Genomic DNA, 21,935 nt, shown 5'->3' on the forward strand with positions numbered 1-21,935 from the left:
CTTGATCTTCTGCAGAAGTCTACTTGAGTTTTTTTCAGTGAATTTGGGAACTCTTTGTGTACTTTTCTAGCCTGCCTTGTTTTAGCTGACAGGGAATTTTTTTTGGCAGTCACATATACCTGGAAGAGAGGCACTGCTAAGTTAAAGAAACAAACAAACAAAACACCTTTGAGAAGCAACACAGAGCTACTAAGTTCTTTAGAATTCTAGCAACATGTAAGTCTTTCTTTTTTTCTTTTCCCAGGGTAATTCTGGCCTGGGGTTCAGTATTGCTGGAGGAACAGACAACCCTCATATTGGGGACGATCCTGGGATATTTATTACTAAGATTATACCAGGAGGAGCTGCAGCAGAGGATGGAAGACTCAGGTAAGCATCTCATGCATTTAGGAACTAAATGTACTGCTGTTGTTAATTATTTTTAATGCTCAAATGGGTGCTAGGTGTTGACAGAGGACACAGAGACATGGGGCTAAATTCTCTTTGCTGTGCCTGCACAAGCATTATGAAGTAGCAAGAGAAGGCTACTGAAGAATTTCCTCTGTACTGGTGAATTCCCTGCTGGCTTAAAGCTGCCAGAGGCTCCACCTCTTTCTCTGTCTCAGCCATCCCAGCTGCCTTCAGAGGGCACAGTCTGGGCAGATCAGGGACAGAGGCATACCAATGAGGAGCTCCATCATGCCTAATCTCTACACATACACACTAGAGGAACATTATTCCAGTGACATAGGTTAAGGATTCCCCTGCCCAGCCCTTAACTAATAAGGTGCCCGCAGCTTCCCTTTGCACTCCGCTTTGGAGACTCCTGGCCATTCTTGGGCTGTAGAGGGGAGGTTTATTCTTTCTTCCATCTTCAGATGGCCTTTTTCTTCAGATGAGAACCTAATCACAGTGTTCTATCCTTCTGCCACCTCCGCCTAGGTTATTGCTGTTGCTCTTGGGGTAAACACTGAAGCCATTAAGCAGCAACTCTCACAACATGGGACAGTGTACCTTTTAAGCAACAACAGCCCAAATGAACACTTCATACCAGTGCTTGTGCTTCCCATTTATTTATGGACTGAATTCAAAGTCCTAGTCCTAATCTGCAAGGTCCTAAGCATAAAAGGTGTTCAGTTATCACCACAATTGCCTCTCCATCTGCTAGCCACTAAGTGTACAGCTACACTGCAATTAAAAGCCTGTGTCTGGTCCAGCCTTGCTGGCATGGGCTTGCGGGGCTCAGGCTGCAAGGCTGTTTAATTGCAGTATAGATTTTTTAATTTGGGCTGCAGCCCAAGCTCCGGGACCTTTGCATGGTCCTAGAATCCGAGCTGCAAACTGAGTGCACAAGTCTGTGCTGGAATTAAACAGGCCTCTGGCCACAGTCCCTAGCAAAGTCAGTATAAACTACAATTTCTCACAGGCGGTGACTTATTTTATGCTGTTCTATATTCTGCACTCTGACATGTAAGCACAATATTTATATTCCAATTTGTTTATTTTGTAACTGTATGTAGGGCTGTAGCAAATTCAAGGTCCATTTTGGTTAATTTCACAAACATAGGATTTAAAAAATTATAAATGTCTTGATTGCAGCTATATCAATCTGAAATTTCACAGTTTTGTAATTGTAAGGGTACTGACCCAAAAGGTAATAGCATGGGGAGTTGTAAGGTTATTGTAAGGGGGACGCGCTACTGCTATTCTTACTTCTGCACTGCAGTTGATAGTGGCGCTGGCTTCAGAGCTGGACAGCTGGAGAGCAGATGCTGCTGGTTGGGAGCCTAGCTTTGTAGGCAGAGCTGCTGCCTACTGAACTGAGCCACTCTCTGGCTGTTCAGCTCTGAAAGCAGCACAGAAGTAAAGGTGGCAATACCGCAAACTTCCTTGCAACCTCCTTTTGGGCCAGAACTCCCAGTTGGATAAAACCGTTCTGCCCTATGAAATCTGTACTATACGGGGTAAAAGGACAAAAATGGCCAGATTTCCTGGGGGGAGACTCTTCATGATCCATGATGCATTGTTCATGGCTGTGAATTTAGTAGGGCTCTAATTATATGGTAAAAATGAGAAAGTAATAATGTGCTGGGGCGCCTTGGCATTTTTATGTTTGTGTAAGCATGCTGCTTTGGGGGCATGTAAGTCAAATCAGACTCTTGAAAAGGGTACTGTAATCTGGAAAGGTGGAGAACCACTTCCTTAAGACTTCTGGGGCACCAGATAAAATAGATAGTTGGTAGGCACAGGATAAACTTGTTAGTCTGTGTGAATAGTGTTCTCAGTGGTGGGATATGAGTTGTAAGAAATCCTTGCTGTAAGAAATCCTTGCCACTTGTGGCATGCGTGCTGTAGGTAGCTGACCCCTGTTTTAAATGCACAGAAGGTAGTATACTAAGGCAATTCTTAAAACTGTATTAAAAACATAATGACAGTATTTATCTTCAGCTCAGAAAAGGTTAAATATTAGAGAAAGCATAAGTTTTCCTATTACTAAGATTTAATTTTTTTTTTACAAAATATATTACATAAGTAGCACATTGTGAAATGCATTATCATAAATAGTTCAATTTGAACTGTAGTTTTAAAAAGAAATGATAAAGGTGCAACTGGCGTTCTGTTTCTCATTAATTTGTAAGCTTCATTCATTCGTAATGTGTCTGTCAGTCATTAGTGCAAATTACGTAGATTCAACTGCTGTTGCAATTTAATCTGAAGGGCAGGCAAGTGTGCTGCTTTCAATAAAACTGCTTTCAATGGAAATGATTTTTGAGGTTTGCACATATTTATCTGGGCTTCTGTGGTTTGGACGGAAGGGGAAAGAATTTATATTGAACTAGACTAAGTAAAATCTGTGAAAACACAATGAATTTTAAAGAAAATAAAGTACTCTACTAGGAAACTGTTAGGCTGTGTCTACATTGGCAAGATTTTGCACAAAATCTTGCCGCCTGTCTACACTGGCCGCGAGTATTTGCGCAAGAACACTGACGTTGTAATGTACAAAATCAGTGCTTCTTGCGCAAATACTCTGACGCTCCCGCTCAGGGATAAGTCCTCTTGTTAAAATAAGTGTTCTTGCGCAAGAGGACAGTGTAGACAGGTAACATCAATTTCTTGTGCAAGAGAGCCTCTACACTGGCATGGATGCTTTTGCGCAAAAACAAATCTTTCGCACAAAGGCACATGCCAGTATAGACACTCTAGTGCGCAAATACTTTTAACGGAAAAACTCTTCCATTAAAAGTATTTGCGCAAAATCATGCCAGTGTAGATGCAGTCTTAGAGTTTTGAAGGCTCCTCCATAACTCCCCAGTTAGACTTTTCTCCCTCCCAGCTAGCTGCCCAATTGTTTGCAATGTCAGTTCCCAACAAACCATTTTATAATTTCATAATCTGTAATGATTTTTATTCACCTTCCTGGCTGTCAAACACATACTGCACCATTATCTTGCTTTGTTTTTAATATAATTTGTTCAGTGATTTTTAGAAACTTCACATTTAGAAGCCAGTCTGCAAGTGCAAAAATCTGGAGTTCCAGATATTTGTTTTCACATAAACTCCATGTTCTCCATATTTTTGGGGTTTGGAACATTTATTTTATTCCACAGCTCTAATTTCCATACTACCACCATAGAAGTTAAACTATTGCTGTATTATATTTGTACAAGTGGATCTCTGATGGATCACCTGCTCTTCATATTCTTCTACTATACTCAGAATTTTAGTGCTAGTGAATGATGTCTATCTTGTTCGAAGATCTAAGTATTACTTTATTAAAGATTTCCTGAGCAGCTTTTTTTTGTCCCATCCTCAGACTCCTGCCATTTTGAGGCATAATGTACCCTCTTTGCAGGAACAAAACAAAATCAACATGCAGCAACAGTCAATAATAATTGCCCCGTGCCAAGTTCCCAATGCTAAAACAATTTAGAACTCTCTTATGTAGAAGTATGTGATTTTTTTTATAGGGAATGAAATATTTGTCTGTGTCCATATCTATTCCAGATTCTGCATGCAGGTATTTCAGATTATATAGCAAAGTTCATCATGTGAATAGGGAGCTCTGTTTGCTACCAGCTCTTAACCCCCCAAAGTCTGTAGTACTACTTTTTTTCTTTTTTTTAAGTGGAAGCAATTTTGGTATGATTGACTTGAATACAGACTACTGATGGCAGGATTTGAAGTGACCTCCAATTTACAGCAACTGTTCTTGCAGACTTCTCTGAATCTTGTGTACCTTTCTGTGTGTGATTAGTCCAATGAACTTTAGTGGGACTACCTATGTATGTGAAATTAAGTACAAATGTAACTGTCTGCAGGATTGGGTCCAAGATGACTGATTTTTTTTTATACAGGGATGAAATAAATTTAACGATAGTGTACGTTGCTCAGTTTATCTTTGTACTACTTAACCTAGAGCAACATGTCTTTTAAATATAAATTGCCATTTCTTATTATATTTGTTTTAAAAGAGTAATCTATTAATATAGTGTTTTTCTCTGGGAAAATCCCAAATATTTTACAGCTAATATTTTTGCATACACTATCTCTGAAATGTAACCATCTCTGGAGTTGAAGATAACAGTCAAATAGTGCAAAACACACTGGTGCAGAGGATCGTTTCTCTAAAGGCATTGGGATGAACACCTCATCTTACAAAATCCATGGAAAGCCATGGAATTTTTAACAATGTCCAGAGAGAAAAGACCTCTGTTCATTGTATTTTCTCTGATAACTGGGGAATTTGAGATATTAACTTGTTAATTTCAGGTTGATTTTTATTCTTATGACTTTTATTATGCCTTTATAAATATTGTAAAAAACAAAAAACAAAACCAGATCCACCTAACACTTAATTGCCACTGGGCTGTGCATTGTGGCCTCTCAGAACTTCATGCAGGAACAAAATATTCTGCTTGAGAAGTAGAGGTCTTGACCCTTGAATCTGTGGAAGAAATTCTTATCAGTCATTTGTGCACGCTGTGAAGTAGTTCTTCCATCCTGTAGATATCAGTGGCACACATACAAGGCAACAAAGAAATCCTGAGTTAAGACTCTGTACGTACAATAGAATTTTCAATAACTTATGGTTTAGTTACCTTACTTTTATCCTGATGTTCTTTTTGTCAGAAAAAAACATTACAATGGATTTTTAATGACTCAGTCTGTGGGAATTGAGGTTCCTGGTTTACACAAACAACCTGGCTGTGTCTAGACTGGCCAGTTTTTTCAGAAAATCAGCCGCTTTTCCGGAAAAACTTGCCGGCTGTCTACACTGGCCGCTTGAATTTCCACAAAAGCACTGACTTCCTACTATAAGAAATCAGTGCTTCTTGTGGAAATACTATTCTGCTCCCATTCAGGCAAAAGTCCCTTTTGCGCAAAGCTTTTGCGCAAAAGGGCCAGTGTAGACAGTTCAGATGTGTTTTCCGCAAAAAAGCCCCGATCGCAAAAATGGCGATCGGTGCTTTTTTTGCGGAAAAGCGCATCTAGATTGGCACGGACGCTTTTCCACAAAAAGTGCTTTTGCGGAAAAGCATCCGTGCCAATCTAGACGCTCTGTTCCGAAAATGCTTTTAACGGAAAACTTTTCTGTTAAAAGCATTTCCGGAAAATCATGCCAATCTAGACACAACCCCTGCGTTTAACAAGCTCATTATTCTAATGTATGTGAAAACTGTGGTTCACCAATTTACAGACCCAGGTACCCAGTGCATTGACATGATTTAATTAGCAAAGGAATACTGAAAAGCAGTTAATTAGGGTAAACCATAAACTGAGCTAAGCTCCCTATGTTATGGCTGAGCTGTACAGAATAGGCATTGAGAACTCTTCTGACAGGAATAAAAATACATATGAGCTAAAGGTTAAGCATAAATTTGTTTTCTGTAGTGATGGACCAAAACTGATCTAAAATAAAAACACCCTTCTGCATATCGCTGCCAACTCACACAGTTTTATTACCAGTCTTGTTCTATTTGATGTTTTTCTTAAAACCCCAGCTGCAGGGGTGATTTGGCTACATGAAAATCTCAGTTATCATTTAAGGGAGAAGAGACTATTCCAGCTCTTAGGTTTGCTGAGAAAAACTTGAAAATATGAACCAGAAAAAAAGGGTCAAAACCTAGAGGCAAACTAGAGAGCTCCATATATAAAGTATTATTTTAAGGTTTGTTAAGCTAGTTTGATGATTTTGGGGGCCTCAATCATAATTTCTGAGTGCTGACTATTGGCAACACTACACAACTCCACCTGAGTTTAATTGAAGGAATATGGGTTGGATAATGTAAATGGTTTGGGTTGTAATTAGAGCCAGAGCTGTACTAGGTTGGTGACGAGGCAGAGTTGGAGTGATGGTTAGTGGTGACACCGAGAGGCACATTCCAAGTGAGGTCCAATGGACACTGAGATCTTTTGAAAAGATGTAGCATATACTTCCTACATTAGGCTCTTAGGGTGTACTGCCAGGTGCCATAGCCACATTTTCTTACCTCCTCCACCCGCGTTCTTGCCAAAATGCTGTTGAGGGCTATTTATAGTCTCTTGTGTCCATGGAGCTCTGACACATGTATTATAACTACTGCCTTGGCACAGGACGTAGGTTGGGGATTATCAAATGCTTCTGTATATGATTAATTGCTGTGGAATCATAATAAAATGTAGCTGGACTGGTTTTCTTCCTTGGCTCTTAAAGCACTGTGGTGTGGGAAAGCATCAAAGCATCATTATAGAGATGGGGAAGACAGGAAACAAAAGCTGAAATGAATTACCAAAGTCACAGAGCAAATCAGTCCCCCTGACTTCCATCTGATTCCCCCTGGAGCTCAGCTGTATGTCAAATAGCAAAAGGTTTAAGAAAAAAATGTCTGTGTTCTCTGTATACTTCTTAGACACACCACTGATGTGTGTCAGAGGACTTTACCATGGATATGCAGTAGAAGAAAGGGAACTCTGAAGAAATTAATACCCTGATTTTATGCAAATATATTTAATAATAAAAAGAGGTATACCAGACTATTTTAGGAAAAGTATTATGTCCAATTGGAAAGCTATTTTAACATGTTCTGGTATCTCACTTGAATTGGAGTGATGGAAATCCTGCAGCTGATTCCATTATGATCAGAGCTTGAAGATTTAAATTAAATTACAAGCATGAAACTTAACAGCCTCCTTCTGCAGCATGGTCATAGACTAACCCGTTGCTTTTTACAGGTTGAACCTCTCTAGTCTGGCACTCTCTGGACTTGACCAGTGCCAAAACAGAGAATTTGTAGAACTACAGGAGGTCAATATTGTCTAGCATCATTGTCATCACTTCCCCTGCTTACTGGGCTCCTAGAAGACATTTAGGGGTAAATTAGAGCTAAATAACAACACAGAACACTGAGAGCCAGGACTGGTGTCTGTAAACAACTTTATGGGACCACGGGAAACTTGGCCACGCTCATGATGTCGACATTCAGCTAACTAAAATCATGCCAGACCACAGATGTTGCCAGACCAAAGAGTGCCAGATTAGGAAGGTTCAAACTGAAGTCCATTTTCAGTATTGGATTCAGTGCTGGGCAATAGCTTGTTCAATAACTAACAAATATTTGAGGACAATGTAGAACCCTATGGAGAGTTATTAGAAGTAATGTACAAGTTTTTCAGTAGTGAGCTGAGAGAGTCTTCAAACAAACTGGTGTTTGTGGCCATTCTTCATCTGTATCACTGATTAAAGCACAAGAAAAGGGAGAGCACACTTTGTGCCTCAATCGCTGCTCTGTTTTATTCTATATGGCTACGTCTACATTGGCCCCTTCTCCGGAATTTTTTAATTGTATCCTTTGGTATATATGGTTGTGACTACTTTCTTCCACTATTTGATCTGAGGAAGTGGGTCTGGCCCACGAAAGCTCTTCATCTAATAAACCATCTTGTTAGTCTTTAAAGTGCTACATTGTCCTGCATTTTGCTTCAACTACCCCAGACTAACATGGCTACATTTCTATCACTATTCTCCGGAAGAGGCATGTTAATTTCCAACTTCAGAATAGGGAAATCCGCGGGGGATTTAAATATCCCCCGCGGGATTTAAATAAACATGGCCGCCGCTTTTTTTACGGCTTGGGAATTCAAAGTAGGAATAAGAGATCCTCCGGAAAAGGGCTTTATTCTGGAGGATCACGCCAGTCTAGACGCTTTTTTCCGGCTTTTCCCCACACCGGAAAAAAAGCGGCGGCCATGTTTATTTAAATCCCGCGGGGGATATTTAAATCCCCCGCGGATTTCCCTATTCTGAAGTTGGAAATTAACATGCCTTTTCCGGAGAAGGGGCCAATGTAGACGTAGCCTATAGGTTTTTATACATCCCTATCACCTTAGCATCTGAGCACCTTCCAGCACAGTGTTAGGCAGTATATTTACATATATGTCACGTGTTGCATTTCTCTTGAGGTATGTCTACACTGCAGAGTTTTTCTGGAAAAACGACTGTTTTTCAGGAAAAACTACACTTATGTCCACACAACTATTGTGTTCTTTCAACAGAAAGTCTAAAGAGCGGAGGGGTTTTTCCAGCAGCGGTAAACCTCTTTCTACAAGAAAGAAGCCTTTTTCAGAAAAAGGTGTGTATGGACGTGGAAGAGAGTGTTTTTTCGAAAGAAGAGACCTCCAGGGGAAAAAAAACAGGTGCCCTTGTGGCCACTCCATCCACAGTAATCACAACTAAAATGCAAGATAGCATCCAATTAATGTGGACGCTATCTTTCAAAAAAGCAGATTGGATTTTCGTTGTGGTTTTGCTGTGTAGACACTTTCTTTTGAAAAAATTATTTCCAGAAGATCTCTTCCAGAGAAGCTTCTTCCGGAAGAAGCTTGCAGTCTAGACATAGCCTCAGTCTTGGTTGGTTGTGTAAGTTTTGGTCTTAAATTTAGGACATCAGTACCAGTATTTAATATGTTATAGCATAAAGCCTTCCCGAGGCATTACTAATAATTACAGTACTACTGCAATACATTGATTCATATCTGTACTATTTACAGACCGCTGATGAAGCCATTAGTTCAGTACATAATTTAGTAGTAAGTTAATCAGGAGACATTCACCTTATTTAACAAAACATGCTTGTTCTGCAGATGGCTGTAAATTAGAGCATGAATTATTGACTGCTCTGTCCTGGTTTATGTTAGGAAGTTTATGAGCTCATTAACTTTGATCATTTTGGATATCAATCTGTATTTTTTTTATACTTCCATTAAAGAAAATATATCTGCTACTAATCCAGCTTACAAAGAGTTTTCAACGTAAGAAGGAACATACCTGGGGAAAATTGAGTGTACCTTAAGTTAGTTGTGTATAATAAGTACAAACCAAAGGGGCCCCATACTCTGGAAGATCTATAATATATTTAAATTTAAATCTTTTTAAATCTTGTTTAGTTAATATGAACCTATAACCACACTCACTAAGATTTAAACATTCTGAATTAACACCTTTTTGTCCCTCTGGTCCATGTGAAATACTAGAAATAAACCATTTTCGTTTCCGCTCTTCTAGCAATCATGCTTCCCTCACTGGATTCCTACTGGCTTCCTCTCTTCCCATATATAGTTAGAACTTCTTATCCTGAGCTATGCACATCTCAAGCCTTGTCTGCATATATGTTCTCCCTTCTTTAAAACTCACTTCTTTAGTGTAACATTCCAGTGCCAACTGTCTGTCACAATATGGATTTGATCCAGGTCCTATTAATATCAATGGGAAGCTTTCCTTTGATTTAAATGGGACCTTAATCAGGTTTAATATCTGCTACTATTCTTTTTCCTAATCCTTTGTGTTTTATCTATCTACTGTGTAAACTCCTAGGTGTTGATTTCATTTTCCAGGCTCTTAGAAATTCTGACATTTCATCATTCATTTTCATCCCCAAACTGAAATATCATACTTTCTTTATGGAATTGAAATGCCGTACATTTTTATTTGGAAATGTCTAAATATCCACATTTTTGATTGAAAGAAACATTTTGACACCCCAAAATCAAAATACAGTGTTTCATTACAGTTTACTGAACTGTCCAAAATGTTTAATTCTGAATCAGTTCAATATTAAACTGGATTTTCCAATAGTGATACGTTGCCTTAAGACAACTGTAGTCTGGGAATATGGTTGCCTATTTTTCCCCTATGGATTAGGCTCCCTGGCTGAACTATACCTCCAGTATAGTCCACCCTGACACCCTGCTGACTTCCAGCTTAAACCTTCCTTGCATTGTGGGAGATGTAGTCCTCCAGGGAATCCAATCTATAGGAGAGTATGGAGATACAAACTATAACTCCTACAGGCCAATATATTGATAAGGAAATATAGTTAATGTTGTGTTGAATGAATTAAAAACAAAATATTCTGGGCCAATTAAAAATAAATATTCCAATTTATTAATGTCAACTCAAATGAAACATTACATTTAGAATTTACCTACAGAAACAAAGGAATTTTTTTGGCAAAATCTTTTTTTTTTCCAAATTCAACTAGCTTTGCACCAGAGGGTGGTCAAAGGGAGCCTGGGTTGGCTTCTCCCTGCTCCCTGGGAGGTGAAGGTTCATGAACCGTGTTTTACCTCCAAGTGTGGGATGGGTCCCAGGTGCAGTGTGGGCCATGTAAAGGTGTCAAGAGGAGCTTGGCTAATCTTTCTCTTTCCCCTTTTCTTGGGAACTAGATGATGTGGTGAGGTTTAAAGCTGCTCCTTAAACACCAGTGCTTAAGGAGTTACTAAAAGAACTCTGGCTCCCTGCCTATCAGATGGTTGATTTGTGGTGGGGCTGTGAAATTACAGGGAAGCAGCTGCAGCAGTTTTAAGGAAGGGTGTGTTGCTGGAGACCGTGACAGCATCTAGTGATTGTTACCAAGTGTTCTGATTTGCATTGCTTTTGTTGTAAATCTTCTGTATGTTAATAAAGTGAAACTCAGTGGACATGGATTTGAGCTGAACTATCATTGAGAGTTTTATTTTACATTTGTCAGTTGACATATCCCATGGTCTCCTGCTCTACGTGTTGCCACCAGAGCACAGGATGCAGTGCAGAGGCAATCTGTCAGACTTAGAGGCTGTTGTCAAAGGGGAAGGCTGCCCTAGATGTCTCCACGTATCATCCAACCCCATTACAGCTTCGTTAGCTTCCTGATGTTCCCAAAGGAGCTGGTTAGAGGGAGACAAATCTTTTTAACAACAGCTTTTGAGATTTTGCAATTTTTTGTTCTGCATTGAAACAAAAACACAGAAAATCTATAGAACATTTTCATGAAATGGCATTGTGTTAAAACATGCATTTTCAGATTAGAAACATTGCATTTTATTTGGGTCTCTCTTTGTCGTCAGTAGTCACTAGGGAGTATGCCCGGGGACTGAAGACCCTTCACTCTAAAAATTTTATCTAAATCTGAAACATTATTGCTTCAGTGTCAAAAAAAAGGTCTGACTACATATTGCTCCAAGTGCACTGTGAATTTATGGTGACATGAGTCCAGATGTTTGTGTTCAGTTTTTATTTTGGCAGGCTGAAAAAATTTCACTGAGTGTTGTAAGTGATAAAAGGGAAAAGGTGATTTTTAGTTTAATGCTAGATGAGACAGAATCAAATTTCATGGGACCAAACTCTGCCCACTCCCTCAAAAAACAGCATTTATCTAGCCAGAGGGCTTTCTTGCAGCTGAATTCCAAAGTCCTGCTACAAATAGTGGAAGTGTTTTAAAAAAAGGGGGTAGTTGGTTGTAATGGTAAACACCCTACATAGAAAGATCACTATCTGTTGTGTATTGGGTTGTTGTACATATAGATCTTGTTGTTGTTATAGTAACTGGGAGTGGGTCTACACAGCACCCTAACCTTGAAATAAGATACGCAAATTGCGGTACACAAATTGTATAATCTCATTTAGATAACGTATTTCAAAATTTGGCAGATCTACACAGTGCCAAATTTCAAAATAATGCACTATTTCGAGACATCCATTAGCCCTCATGGAATGAGGATTACAGGGATGCTGAAATAGCACATCTGCTATTTTAAGACCTATCTTGAAATAGCAGGTGCATTCAAAAGACATAGGGTAGCTATTTTGGGATACTTCCAGTACCCCCAAATAGCCCCGCTGTGTAGTCATACCCTCAGGGGCAGCCCAACTGGTTTGGGCTGGTTATAGTTAGTTCTATGTAATGGAATAAATGGAAGCTTGGCAACTGCTTTAAGCTTTCTGTGTTTCGAGCAATTTCTTTCTAAACTCCATAACTCCAAACAATATAACAAAGTGGTGACAAGGGTGGGATCCTTGTGCTGCCTCCAGAAACAGAATAGAAGTCAGTGTATGAAAACAACCCTTTTTGCTGAGGGAAGAACGGTTACAAGGACAGTGAAAACTGAAACTAAAATCTGTGAAGAAAGAAAGAAAGAAAGAAAGAAAGAAAGAAAGAAAGAAAGAACGAAAGATGCATGGCTACACTTACAGGGTCGCTCGGACCTTTTGAGGAGACTATAAAGAAATGGCACGTATATACTGAGAGTTTCGAGTTTTTTGGTATTGCAAATGACATTAAGGAAGAGAAGAAGGTGCCAATATTCTTAAGTGTTGTAAGGGCTAAGACCTACTCCCTGCTATGCAGTTTGCTGCTCCCTGTTAAGACAGAAACCAAGTCTTACAGTGACATTGTGGAAATCCTGGGGTCATATTATGCTCCAAAACCACTTGAAATTGCAGAAAGGTATAAGTTCCACATCAGAGACCAAAAAGAATGTGAAACAGTTGTACAATTTGTAGCAAATTTGAAAAAGCTGGCAGTGCACTGTGAATTTAAGGAGATGTTAAATGATGCCCGACATGACAGGTTAATGTGTGACCTGCATAGTGAAGCTATATGTATGCATCTATGAACAGAGGCCCAGCTCACCCTACAGAAGGCTGTTGATATTTCAGTGTCCATGGAACTGGCCACATGGGAGGCTTGATACCTCTGTGCACCTGCTAGACTGCATGAAGTGCCCCAAGAACTTTTCCACAAAACAGTGGGGAGCCAGGAATGTTACCACTGTGGTAATCTGGGTCACTGTGCATCAGAATGCTGGTGTAAGGACTTAGTGTGTCGACAATGTGGAAAAAAAGAAACATGTTGAGTGTGCTTGCTAACAAAAGAAAAAAAGGTCTGTGGTCTAGTGAACCAAAAAGGAAAATGCATATAGTACCATCGAGCAGACTCATGATGATCAAAGTGACACCCCGTCTGAAGAAGTGCCAAGCTACGTTTTGTCTTTGGCAGCAGACTCCCTTGAATACTGGGTAATCCCATTGTTGGATGGCAAACCTGTACACATGGAACTGGACACCAGTGTAGCAGGTTCATTGATCTCAGAAACTATGCATAAGGAAAAGCTAAAGCATCTTCCGCTTAAGGCAACAAAGATCATTCTGAAGACATATATGGGAGAAGTGGTACCTCTGTTGGGCACTATTGATGTTAAGGTGGAGCTCAATGGACAGACTGCAGAATTGCCCCTGTTTGTAGTGAAAGGCCATTACCCAGCCTTAATGGATAGATCATGGCTTAGGAAGATCCAGCTGACCTGGGCAGAAGTGCTCCAGATGACTAAAGAAGGAATACGTCTGACCCATGTACATGCTGCTGGTTTTGGAGAGGATCTGGGAAGTATGAGGGGATTCACTGTGAAACTGAACATTAAATCTGGCAGCCAGCCAAAATATCTGAAGGCCAGAACTGTTCCATATGCCATCAGGCCAAAAATTGAAGTGGACCTGGAACACCTAGTCAAACTGGAGTCCTAATACCAGTTACCATACCTAATGCCAGTTGCCCATGGGCCACTGCAGTTGTTCCAATATTGAAGAAAGATGGTTCCATTCAGATTTGTGGAGATTTTAAGGTCACTATTAACCCAGTGTTGTGTGCAGAGCAATACCCTCTTCCCCACATCAATGATCTCTTTGCGGGCCTAGCTCGGGAACAAAAGTTCAGCAAGATTGATCTGAGTCAAGCGTATTTACAGATGCATGTTGATGAGAAGTCCTAAGAGCTGTTGACTATTGTGACTCATAAAGGGGTTTATCATTAGTGTTGCTTACCCTTTAGAATAACATCTGCCCCAGCTTTGTTCCAGAGGGCTATGGACCAGATCTTGTGTGGCTTGCCAGGAGTCCTGTGCTATCATGATGCTGTCCCGGTCACTGGTAGGAATGAGGAGGATCACCTTAAGAACTTGGAAGCTACCCTACAAAGACTGGAAGAGTCTACACGAGAGATCCACTTCCTGGACACCTCCGTACAAATCAACAATGGAAAATTAGACACCACTCTCTACAGAAAACCCACCGACTCATACAGTTACCTACATGCTTCCAGCTCCCATCCAGAACACACCACACGATCCATCGTCTATAGCCAAGCCCTTCGATACAACCGCATCTGCTCTAATCCCACTGACAGAGACCAGAAGCTTCAGGATCTCTACCAAGCATTTATAAACCTCAACTACCCACCCAGAGAAATAAAAAAGCAAATTGAAAGAGCCAGACGAATACCTAGAAACCATCTACTTCAAGACAGACCCAAGAAAACCAACAATAGAACACCACTTGTCATCACCTACAACCCCCAACTTAAACCTGTCCAACACATTATCAATAAACTACAGCCTATATTGGAACAGGATACCATACTCAAAGAGGCTCTGGGAGACAGACCCATAGTCTCCTATAGACAACCACCTAACCTCAAGATGATTCTTACCAACCACCACAGGACATACCACACTAATACCAACCCTGGTACCTTCCCTTGCAACAAACCCCGTTGCCAGCTTTGTCCACATATTCATTCTGCTGATACCATTATTGGACCTTTCCGGGGCTATGTCTAGACTGCAAGCCTTTTTCGAAAGATACTTTCGAAAGAGCCTCTTTCGAAAGAGAGCGTCTAGACTGCACGCGGAATTTCGAAAAAGCAAGCCGCTTTTTCAAAAGAAAGCACCCAGTGAGTCTGGATGCTTTCTTTCTAAAAAGCCTGTTTGCTTTCAAAAACGCCTTCTTTTGAAAGAGCACTTTCGAAAGAAGGTGTTCTTCCTCGTGGAATTAGGTTTACCACCGTCGAAAGAAAAGCCGCCTTCTTTCGATTTAATTTCGAAAGAACGCGGCTGCAGTCTAGACGCAGGTGAAGTTTTTTCGAAAAAAGGCTACTTTTTTCGAAAAAACCCGTGAGTCTGGACACAGCCCAAGTGAGTTATAAGATCAAGAACACATATTCCTGCGCATCCAGAAATATAAACTATGCTATCATGTGCCGAAAGTGTCCGTCTGCTATGTACATTGGACAAACATCTCAGACACTTCGCCAAAGGATTAATGCCCACAAAACAGATATCAGACAAGATCACAAAGAGAAAACAGTTTCTTGCCATTTTAACCAGAAAGGACACTCTCTCAATGACTTAACCACCTGCATTCTGCTACAAAGACCTTTTACATCTGCACTTGAAAGGGAATCCTCTGAACTGTCATTCATGTTAAAATTCGACACTTTCCAAAAAGGACTCAACAAACATTTGAACTATCTCACCCATTACCAAGATAGTTTCCCCAATTATCACCTCTAATACCATTAACTCACAAACATCCCACTCTCCCTACCTCTAATATCATCAATTCACAGACACTTACCTTCCTTCCTCCCCCCCCCCCCTGAATCCCCCACCTGTTCTGCAATGTGATTTGTCCTTTTCATATTTGTTCACTTTTTTTTAATTGTATCCTTTGGTATATATGGTTGTGACTACTTTCTTCCACTATTTGATCTGAGGAATTTATAAAAATCATGTCACACACAGTTTCCTTTTGCTGTAGCATGCCGCTTGCTAGTCTTCCCCTGTCATACCCAAAAAGCAAAACCTGTTATATGACTAATTTGCAGGGTCCTATTCTATCCAGACTGCAGAGCATTTCATCTGGTGTTGTCATGTCCATCAGTTGTTGCCAGGTTATGCCTGCCCACAGGACACTCCACGAGGAGTAACGGTAGTTTGAATTAGAGAGCCTAATTTGAACTACCTACTCCGTGCCACGTGTAGCCGCGGGCACGGAGTCCGCACTAATGGGGATTTAAAAATGGTGGCACCCGGCAAGATGCAAATGAAGCCCGGGATATTTAAATCCCATGCTTCATGTGCAACTTCTAATGCCTACATTAGCTACCCTACTTCGAACTAGGGTGGCAGTGTAGACCTACCCTTACTGACTCTCCTCCTCCATCACCACCTGCAGCAAACACAAATCTCTTCCCTGAGCAGGCTGATCCGACAACCTCACTTGTTTGCACTTCAAATCCCAAGTCCATTGTCATGTCCGTACCCATAACACCTTTGGGTGCAAGAACACCAGACATCGGCCATAATCCATCTAGAGAAAGAAGGCCTCCTCAATGGCTGGACCTTTAGTTAAGGTTAGCATATGGTTACAGGACAAAACAATCCCTGGGGTTAGCTGGGAACTGAGGCAGACTACCCTCATTCACTAGTTGAGTGTTTGTTTTATTTAAGGGGCATTCTTACTTGGGGGGAGGAGGAGGAGGGAATATGTTGTGTATTGGGTGATTGTAGATATAGATCTTATAATAACTGAGTTAGGTCATTAGGGCTCAGCCCAGCTGGTTTGGGCTGGTTCTAGTTGGTTTTGTGTTATGAAATAAATGGAAGCTTTGCAACTGCTTCAAGCTCTCTGTGTTTCAAGCAATTTCTTTCTAAAATCTGTAACTCCAAACAATATAACGCTATCTCTGTGCTCTCCGCAACTTTCAAAACCTTTCTCTGCTAATCGCTACCTCTGCTTATGAACAACAATTAAACACATCAGCATAATTTGAAATTCAGACATAGTTTAGGTATGTTATATCCCACATAACTATTTAACAGTACTGAAGGAGTTAACAAATCTGTCTGAGCACCATGTGTTCAGTACCATCTCCCTGTAAATTGCATTAATAGCCTGAGAATGCTGCAACAGCAGAATGGTGCTATAAGGCCAAACCCAAGTGGTTGTTTCATCAGCATCTCTGTGCACTGCTATTGCAATTACAAGTATTAAATAGCTCAATAATCACTTGATGGGGAGAAAGGCTTCTGTGATTATGTAGTGGGAAATCATCAGGTCTTTAGAGAGACTATTGTTACTGAAAAGTATTACACATCTGGTACCATATAAAACAGCTTTAGCACTGATTCCCTCTGAGGGTCTTCAGAACTCTTAACATCTTTCATTTTTTTTCCATTTTCTACGAAGTATGAGAACGATATTTTGGCTTAACTTGAGTCCTCATTCAAAGTTCAAACTAAAACAAAGCTCTTTTTGAGAGGCAGACAAAGTTCTGTTTTTTAAAGAGTTTTATTTAATCACTTCGGCTATGTCTACACTACAGGCTTCTTGCACAAGAAGCTTTTTGTGGAAGAGATCTTCCGCAAAAACTTCTTACGCAAGAAAGCATCCACACTACAAAAGCGCATCGAAAAAGTGATGGCTTTTGCGCCAGAGAGCAATGTTAGCAGAGGGGCTTTGGAATTTATAAAAATCATGTCACACACAGTTTCCTTTTGCTGTAGCATGCCGCTTGCTAGTCTTCCCCTGTCATACCCAAAAAGCAAAACCTGTTATTTGACTAATTTGCAGGGTCCTAGAAGTGGCAGGTCATGCTCCTCAGTTTAAATATATAACCTATTGTTGATGCACTTATGGTGACAGAATTCAGTACGGAGGTACATACTCTTTGTCCTTTTTTGTTTTATTTATCAGTTTGGCATATCTTGGCTTACTCAATCAAGTACCGAAGGGAGTATTTTCTATATTAGTGCAGTATTCTTTAGCTGTCCTCAGTTTGCTAGATGTTCTTTGGCAAGACTTTCATTCCTCTGTGCTTAAGTTTCCCCATTATAAAATGGGTATAATGATGATTATCTCCTGTGCCTGGTGTGGCTGTTGTGCAGCTTGCTTCATTAATGCTTTCAAAGCGCTTAGAGCGCTCGAGATGAAAAATGCTTGTAAAAATACCAACTGCAGAATAGCCTTCTGGGTTTTCTGTTGTAACTGGTTTTCCTGCACCAACATGTATATGTTCAAATATGCTGATTGGAAGGATTTTAACTAAGGAGCCCGTGTTATATCTGCAACACATCTTTAACCAGGAACACATTTCCTGTCCTGACCTCAGAGAGACGCACAGAGTATGTCTACACTGCAGGTAAAAACCCATGGCTAGTCTGTGACAGCTGATTTGGGCTCATCAGACTTGGGCTGTGGGGCTCTTTCATTGCATGATAGATTTATAGCTTGTGCCACAGCGCAGACTCTAGGATCCTGCACGTTGGGAGGATCCCAGAGTTTGGGCTGCAGCCTGAGCTGCAGCATTTAAACTACAGTTAAACTGCCCTGCTGCCTGAGCTAAACCAGCTTGCAAAGGCAGAGGTACCAGGCCAAGGCACCCTGGGGCCATTCCCTCTGCACAGGGAGAAACAGCAGCTGCCACAAGGAACTAGGGGGAGTGGACTTTGAAAACCATGATATTCTTGAATGTCCTTCCTCAGAGCAGCCAGCAGCAGATGCATCTGAGGGCACAGGGGTAAATCAGGGCTCTCCAGCTCTCTGTCCTGTACCACACCCAAAGAGATTTACTCAAAGCACTTTAGCTCTTTCCCCACTTTCTACCAGCAGCAGAAGCTAGGAGAAGTTCCACAGTGTCCTAGCACCATATTCACTCAGTGTGTACTTAACTGGATTTTATTTTTATTTTTCCTGTTTTTCATCTTACCATGGCTACTTGGTCCTTTTATATCACTTCCTTCCTGCCACTGAAACTAAAAGCTACCTACTTTTCTGCTCTTTTCTCTATGTGCCCACAGCACCCCTTTAGCTTTTGATTTCAGAGGCTAGAGGTGATGGGTATTTTTTTGTGAACAGAGGTGTTCCTCCTACCCAGCATTAGAGTCTTGTTCTCTTCCCTGGCTGCCAAAGGGAGAGCTGTCTCTAGGGTAGAGGTTGGGGGAAGGAGCATAGCAGGGCAGGATAGGAGAGCTGAAGGAGGAGGAATTAGAGAACAGAGAGAGGAAATGGAAAAGAGGGGGAAGGCTGGAGAGAATGACGCTGAGAAGTGAAGCTGATTGGAAATGGAGAGCAGGAACAGCTCATTTCACAGATAAAATGATGGGTGGGAGAGCTACCCATGCAGTTGTTGCAAAGGAAGCAGGGATTTTCATCTATCCCAGAAGAGGGGGAAATAAATGGACTACAAATAATTACACAAGCTCACAGACATTTTGCAGTGTTTTGTAATCTAAAACAAGTATTTAAATAGATTATAATTAGACTGACATGAACCAGGCGAACTTGGGTGCTAGTGGTCACACTGATTATATCGCTTGGTTGTCATTTCTTTTACACTCATGCTTTGCTGGTATTTACTCTCTCAACTGTAAACTTGTTGGGATTGGAACTGTGTAGTGTCAAGGGTTGCTAATTTTGGTTGGACATATTTCTGCAGATCACATCACATGACATAATCTTTAATTAATGTTTAATCCAGTGTCCATACTCTTGTTTGGCAGATCTGTAGATCTGATTCACCTCATATTTATACCTGTTACACAGTGGGTTAACTTCACTGATGTAAACAAAGTTACTCTTGATTTAGGATGTAGGAGCCTCAGGATTTAGGAGTCCAAATATAAATTTTATAGTTCTTTGATTTGACATTTGTGCTAGTGCATCTAGCAAAAGGCAGAATTTATTGCTGATGTGGCAATTTTAAGCCTACGTTTGTCTTTGTAACAGCCATAACATTTCTCAGACCTAATTGTGTATATTAAACTTTTTTTTTGTCAAATCAGCTGAGTTGTCTGATTTTGGCTGTGTTTACACTACAGGGTTTTTCCGGGATAAAACTCTGCCATGTCCAGGGAACGCATCTGCTCTTCCGCTTTTTTTTTTTTTGCAGAAGAGCAGATGCACTCTTTGGAAAGCCCTGTCTTCCTCCTCCCACGAGGAAGAAGGGCTCTTCTGAAAGAGGAGGCTTTTCTGAAGTTTGGCCGAGTGTAGATGGACCAAATTTTAGAAAAGCCTCTTCCAAAAAAACTATCGGAAAAAGGTAAGACAAATTGCAAAACTCAATTTGTGTACTTTTTTCCAATAGATCATTGTAGTGTAGACATAACCTTTGATATTTCCTTGGTTTAAATAGGAAGTTATGGATGGCAGGACTTTCTTTGAAAAGGCCTTATGGTTGCCCCTGTTTTTATCCACTAAAGCCTGAAATGGAGTATCCTTTTTGTTGCAAGGTACTTCTGCTTTCCTGGGCTCATGTTTAGGGGAGAGAGTGGCAAGGAATTTTTATTTTGTTATTTTCTAACAAGAATCCTTTTTTTCTAACAAGGCCCTGGAATTCTTAGGGAGGAAAGTTGGATTTTCTTCCAGTAATCAGTGGCTAAATTCTTGGGTTTGTATGGAATTTTCAGTTGTGTTAATCTAGTGGATATTAGTAGCCTGCACTTAAGAGCTCAGGATGAATACCTTTTAAATAATCCAAAATAAGTAACATATACTTAGTGTCATATTAAACTGTATTAGGCAACATCTGAATGTTATGCAGCTTTGGATAGTAATACAAATGACAAGTTATTGTACATGTACCTTAGTAGTTTTGAACCATTAATCACTCAAAGTTTCAGATTTCAGCTAACAGGATGAATATCAAAATGAGTTAGAAAATGATTCAGATTGATTCCTTGCTAAATTTTTGAAATAAATAAATAATTTAAAATTGTACAAGTGCAAATGATGCATTAAATATGAGTAAATTGAGTACAAAAATAGTTATTTTAAAGTTAAGTTTTTCTTTAAAAAATCCTTTTATAATGTTTTAACTAAGAATTTTACTAAAGATCCCTCTCTACCCATTACCTCACAGGATGAAGCCTGAAAAGATTTTAAAATCCCAACTCCATAAAAGGAACAGAGGAAGAAGTTCCTTTTACTATATTGGTGTAACAGCAATTAACATTTTACAAAGAATGTTTGATAAATGTGTAAGCAGGGACTGAACTAATGCTTGCAATCAGCCAGCAGCCCTAGGGGTGGGTATGCTCACTCAAATTGCTTAGCCTTGCAAGATAAGTAACTGTTAATATGTAAATACAGCTCATGCTGGGATGGGGAAGAAATCCAGGGTATGGTTATGTAAATCTAATTCAGCGGGCTGATGGAGGATGGGTTGTTAGAATGGAATGTGATGTACTGTAACTTATTTGGGTTGTTGTGGGGTCACACATCATGCTACCGCTATATGTGGGTATTGTAAAATATGACACCAGTACTTGCAGGAGAGACACCATCATTGTAAGAGGTCTCAGATGAACAAGCCTCCCCCTTCCAGAGTTGAGTGAACTGAGTTGGGGGGGTAGGCGTTTGAGCCAGCCTGCTTCATGCCTGCCAGGTGTTAGCTGTAAGACTGGTTCAACCTGCCTCTTTCCCCCTTGTTTTAAGGATAGACCTAAAGCAGACTCCATCAGGAGTCTTTTTGCTAGTCCAGTGGAAGCCAGAATCTTTTGCCAGCCTAGGTGGTGGCTAAAGAGTTGAAATCACTAAGAGCTGAAGGCACAGCTGGAACCAGACCCATTGCAGCCAGCAAGGTTGTTGGTGGGAGCGACCGGCAGGTAGCTGGTAGGAGCAGCAGTAGGAAGCTGGTAGGAGCAGCAGCAGGTGGCCAGCAGAATGGCTGGCAGGAATGACTGGTGGGCAGCTGGTAGGAGCGGTGGCAGGCAGCCAGCGGAGCAGTTGACAGGAACGACCGGTGGGTGGCTGGTAGGAGCAGCAGCAGGCGGAGCAAGCAGACCACAGGAGCAGCACAAAGGTGGCATGGCCTCAGGCTCAATGA

The 21,935-nt window shown here is 40.7% G+C and overlaps 1 protein-coding gene across 26 annotated transcripts in view; it reads left to right on the top strand.

The window, feature by feature from the left end:
• The window catches only part of DLG2 (discs large MAGUK scaffold protein 2), a 1,555,116-nt gene that overhangs the window by 1,074,358 nt on the left and 458,823 nt on the right, over window positions 1-21,935 (top strand). For 25 of the 26 annotated variants that reach the window (XM_075919432.1, XM_075919430.1, XM_075919421.1 and 22 more), the window contains one exon: window positions 245-369. In XM_075919432.1, coding sequence (XP_075775547.1) covers window positions 245-369 — 125 coding nt within the window. Of the gene's footprint in view, window positions 1-244; window positions 370-18,192; window positions 18,252-21,935 lie in introns of those variants that run through there. The other variant, XM_014578106.3, reaches the window with a different exon arrangement.

Source organism: Pelodiscus sinensis, chromosome 1 (assembly GCF_049634645.1).
Source record: "Pelodiscus sinensis isolate JC-2024 chromosome 1, ASM4963464v1, whole genome shotgun sequence".
NCBI lineage: Eukaryota > Metazoa > Chordata > Testudines > Trionychidae > Pelodiscus > Pelodiscus sinensis.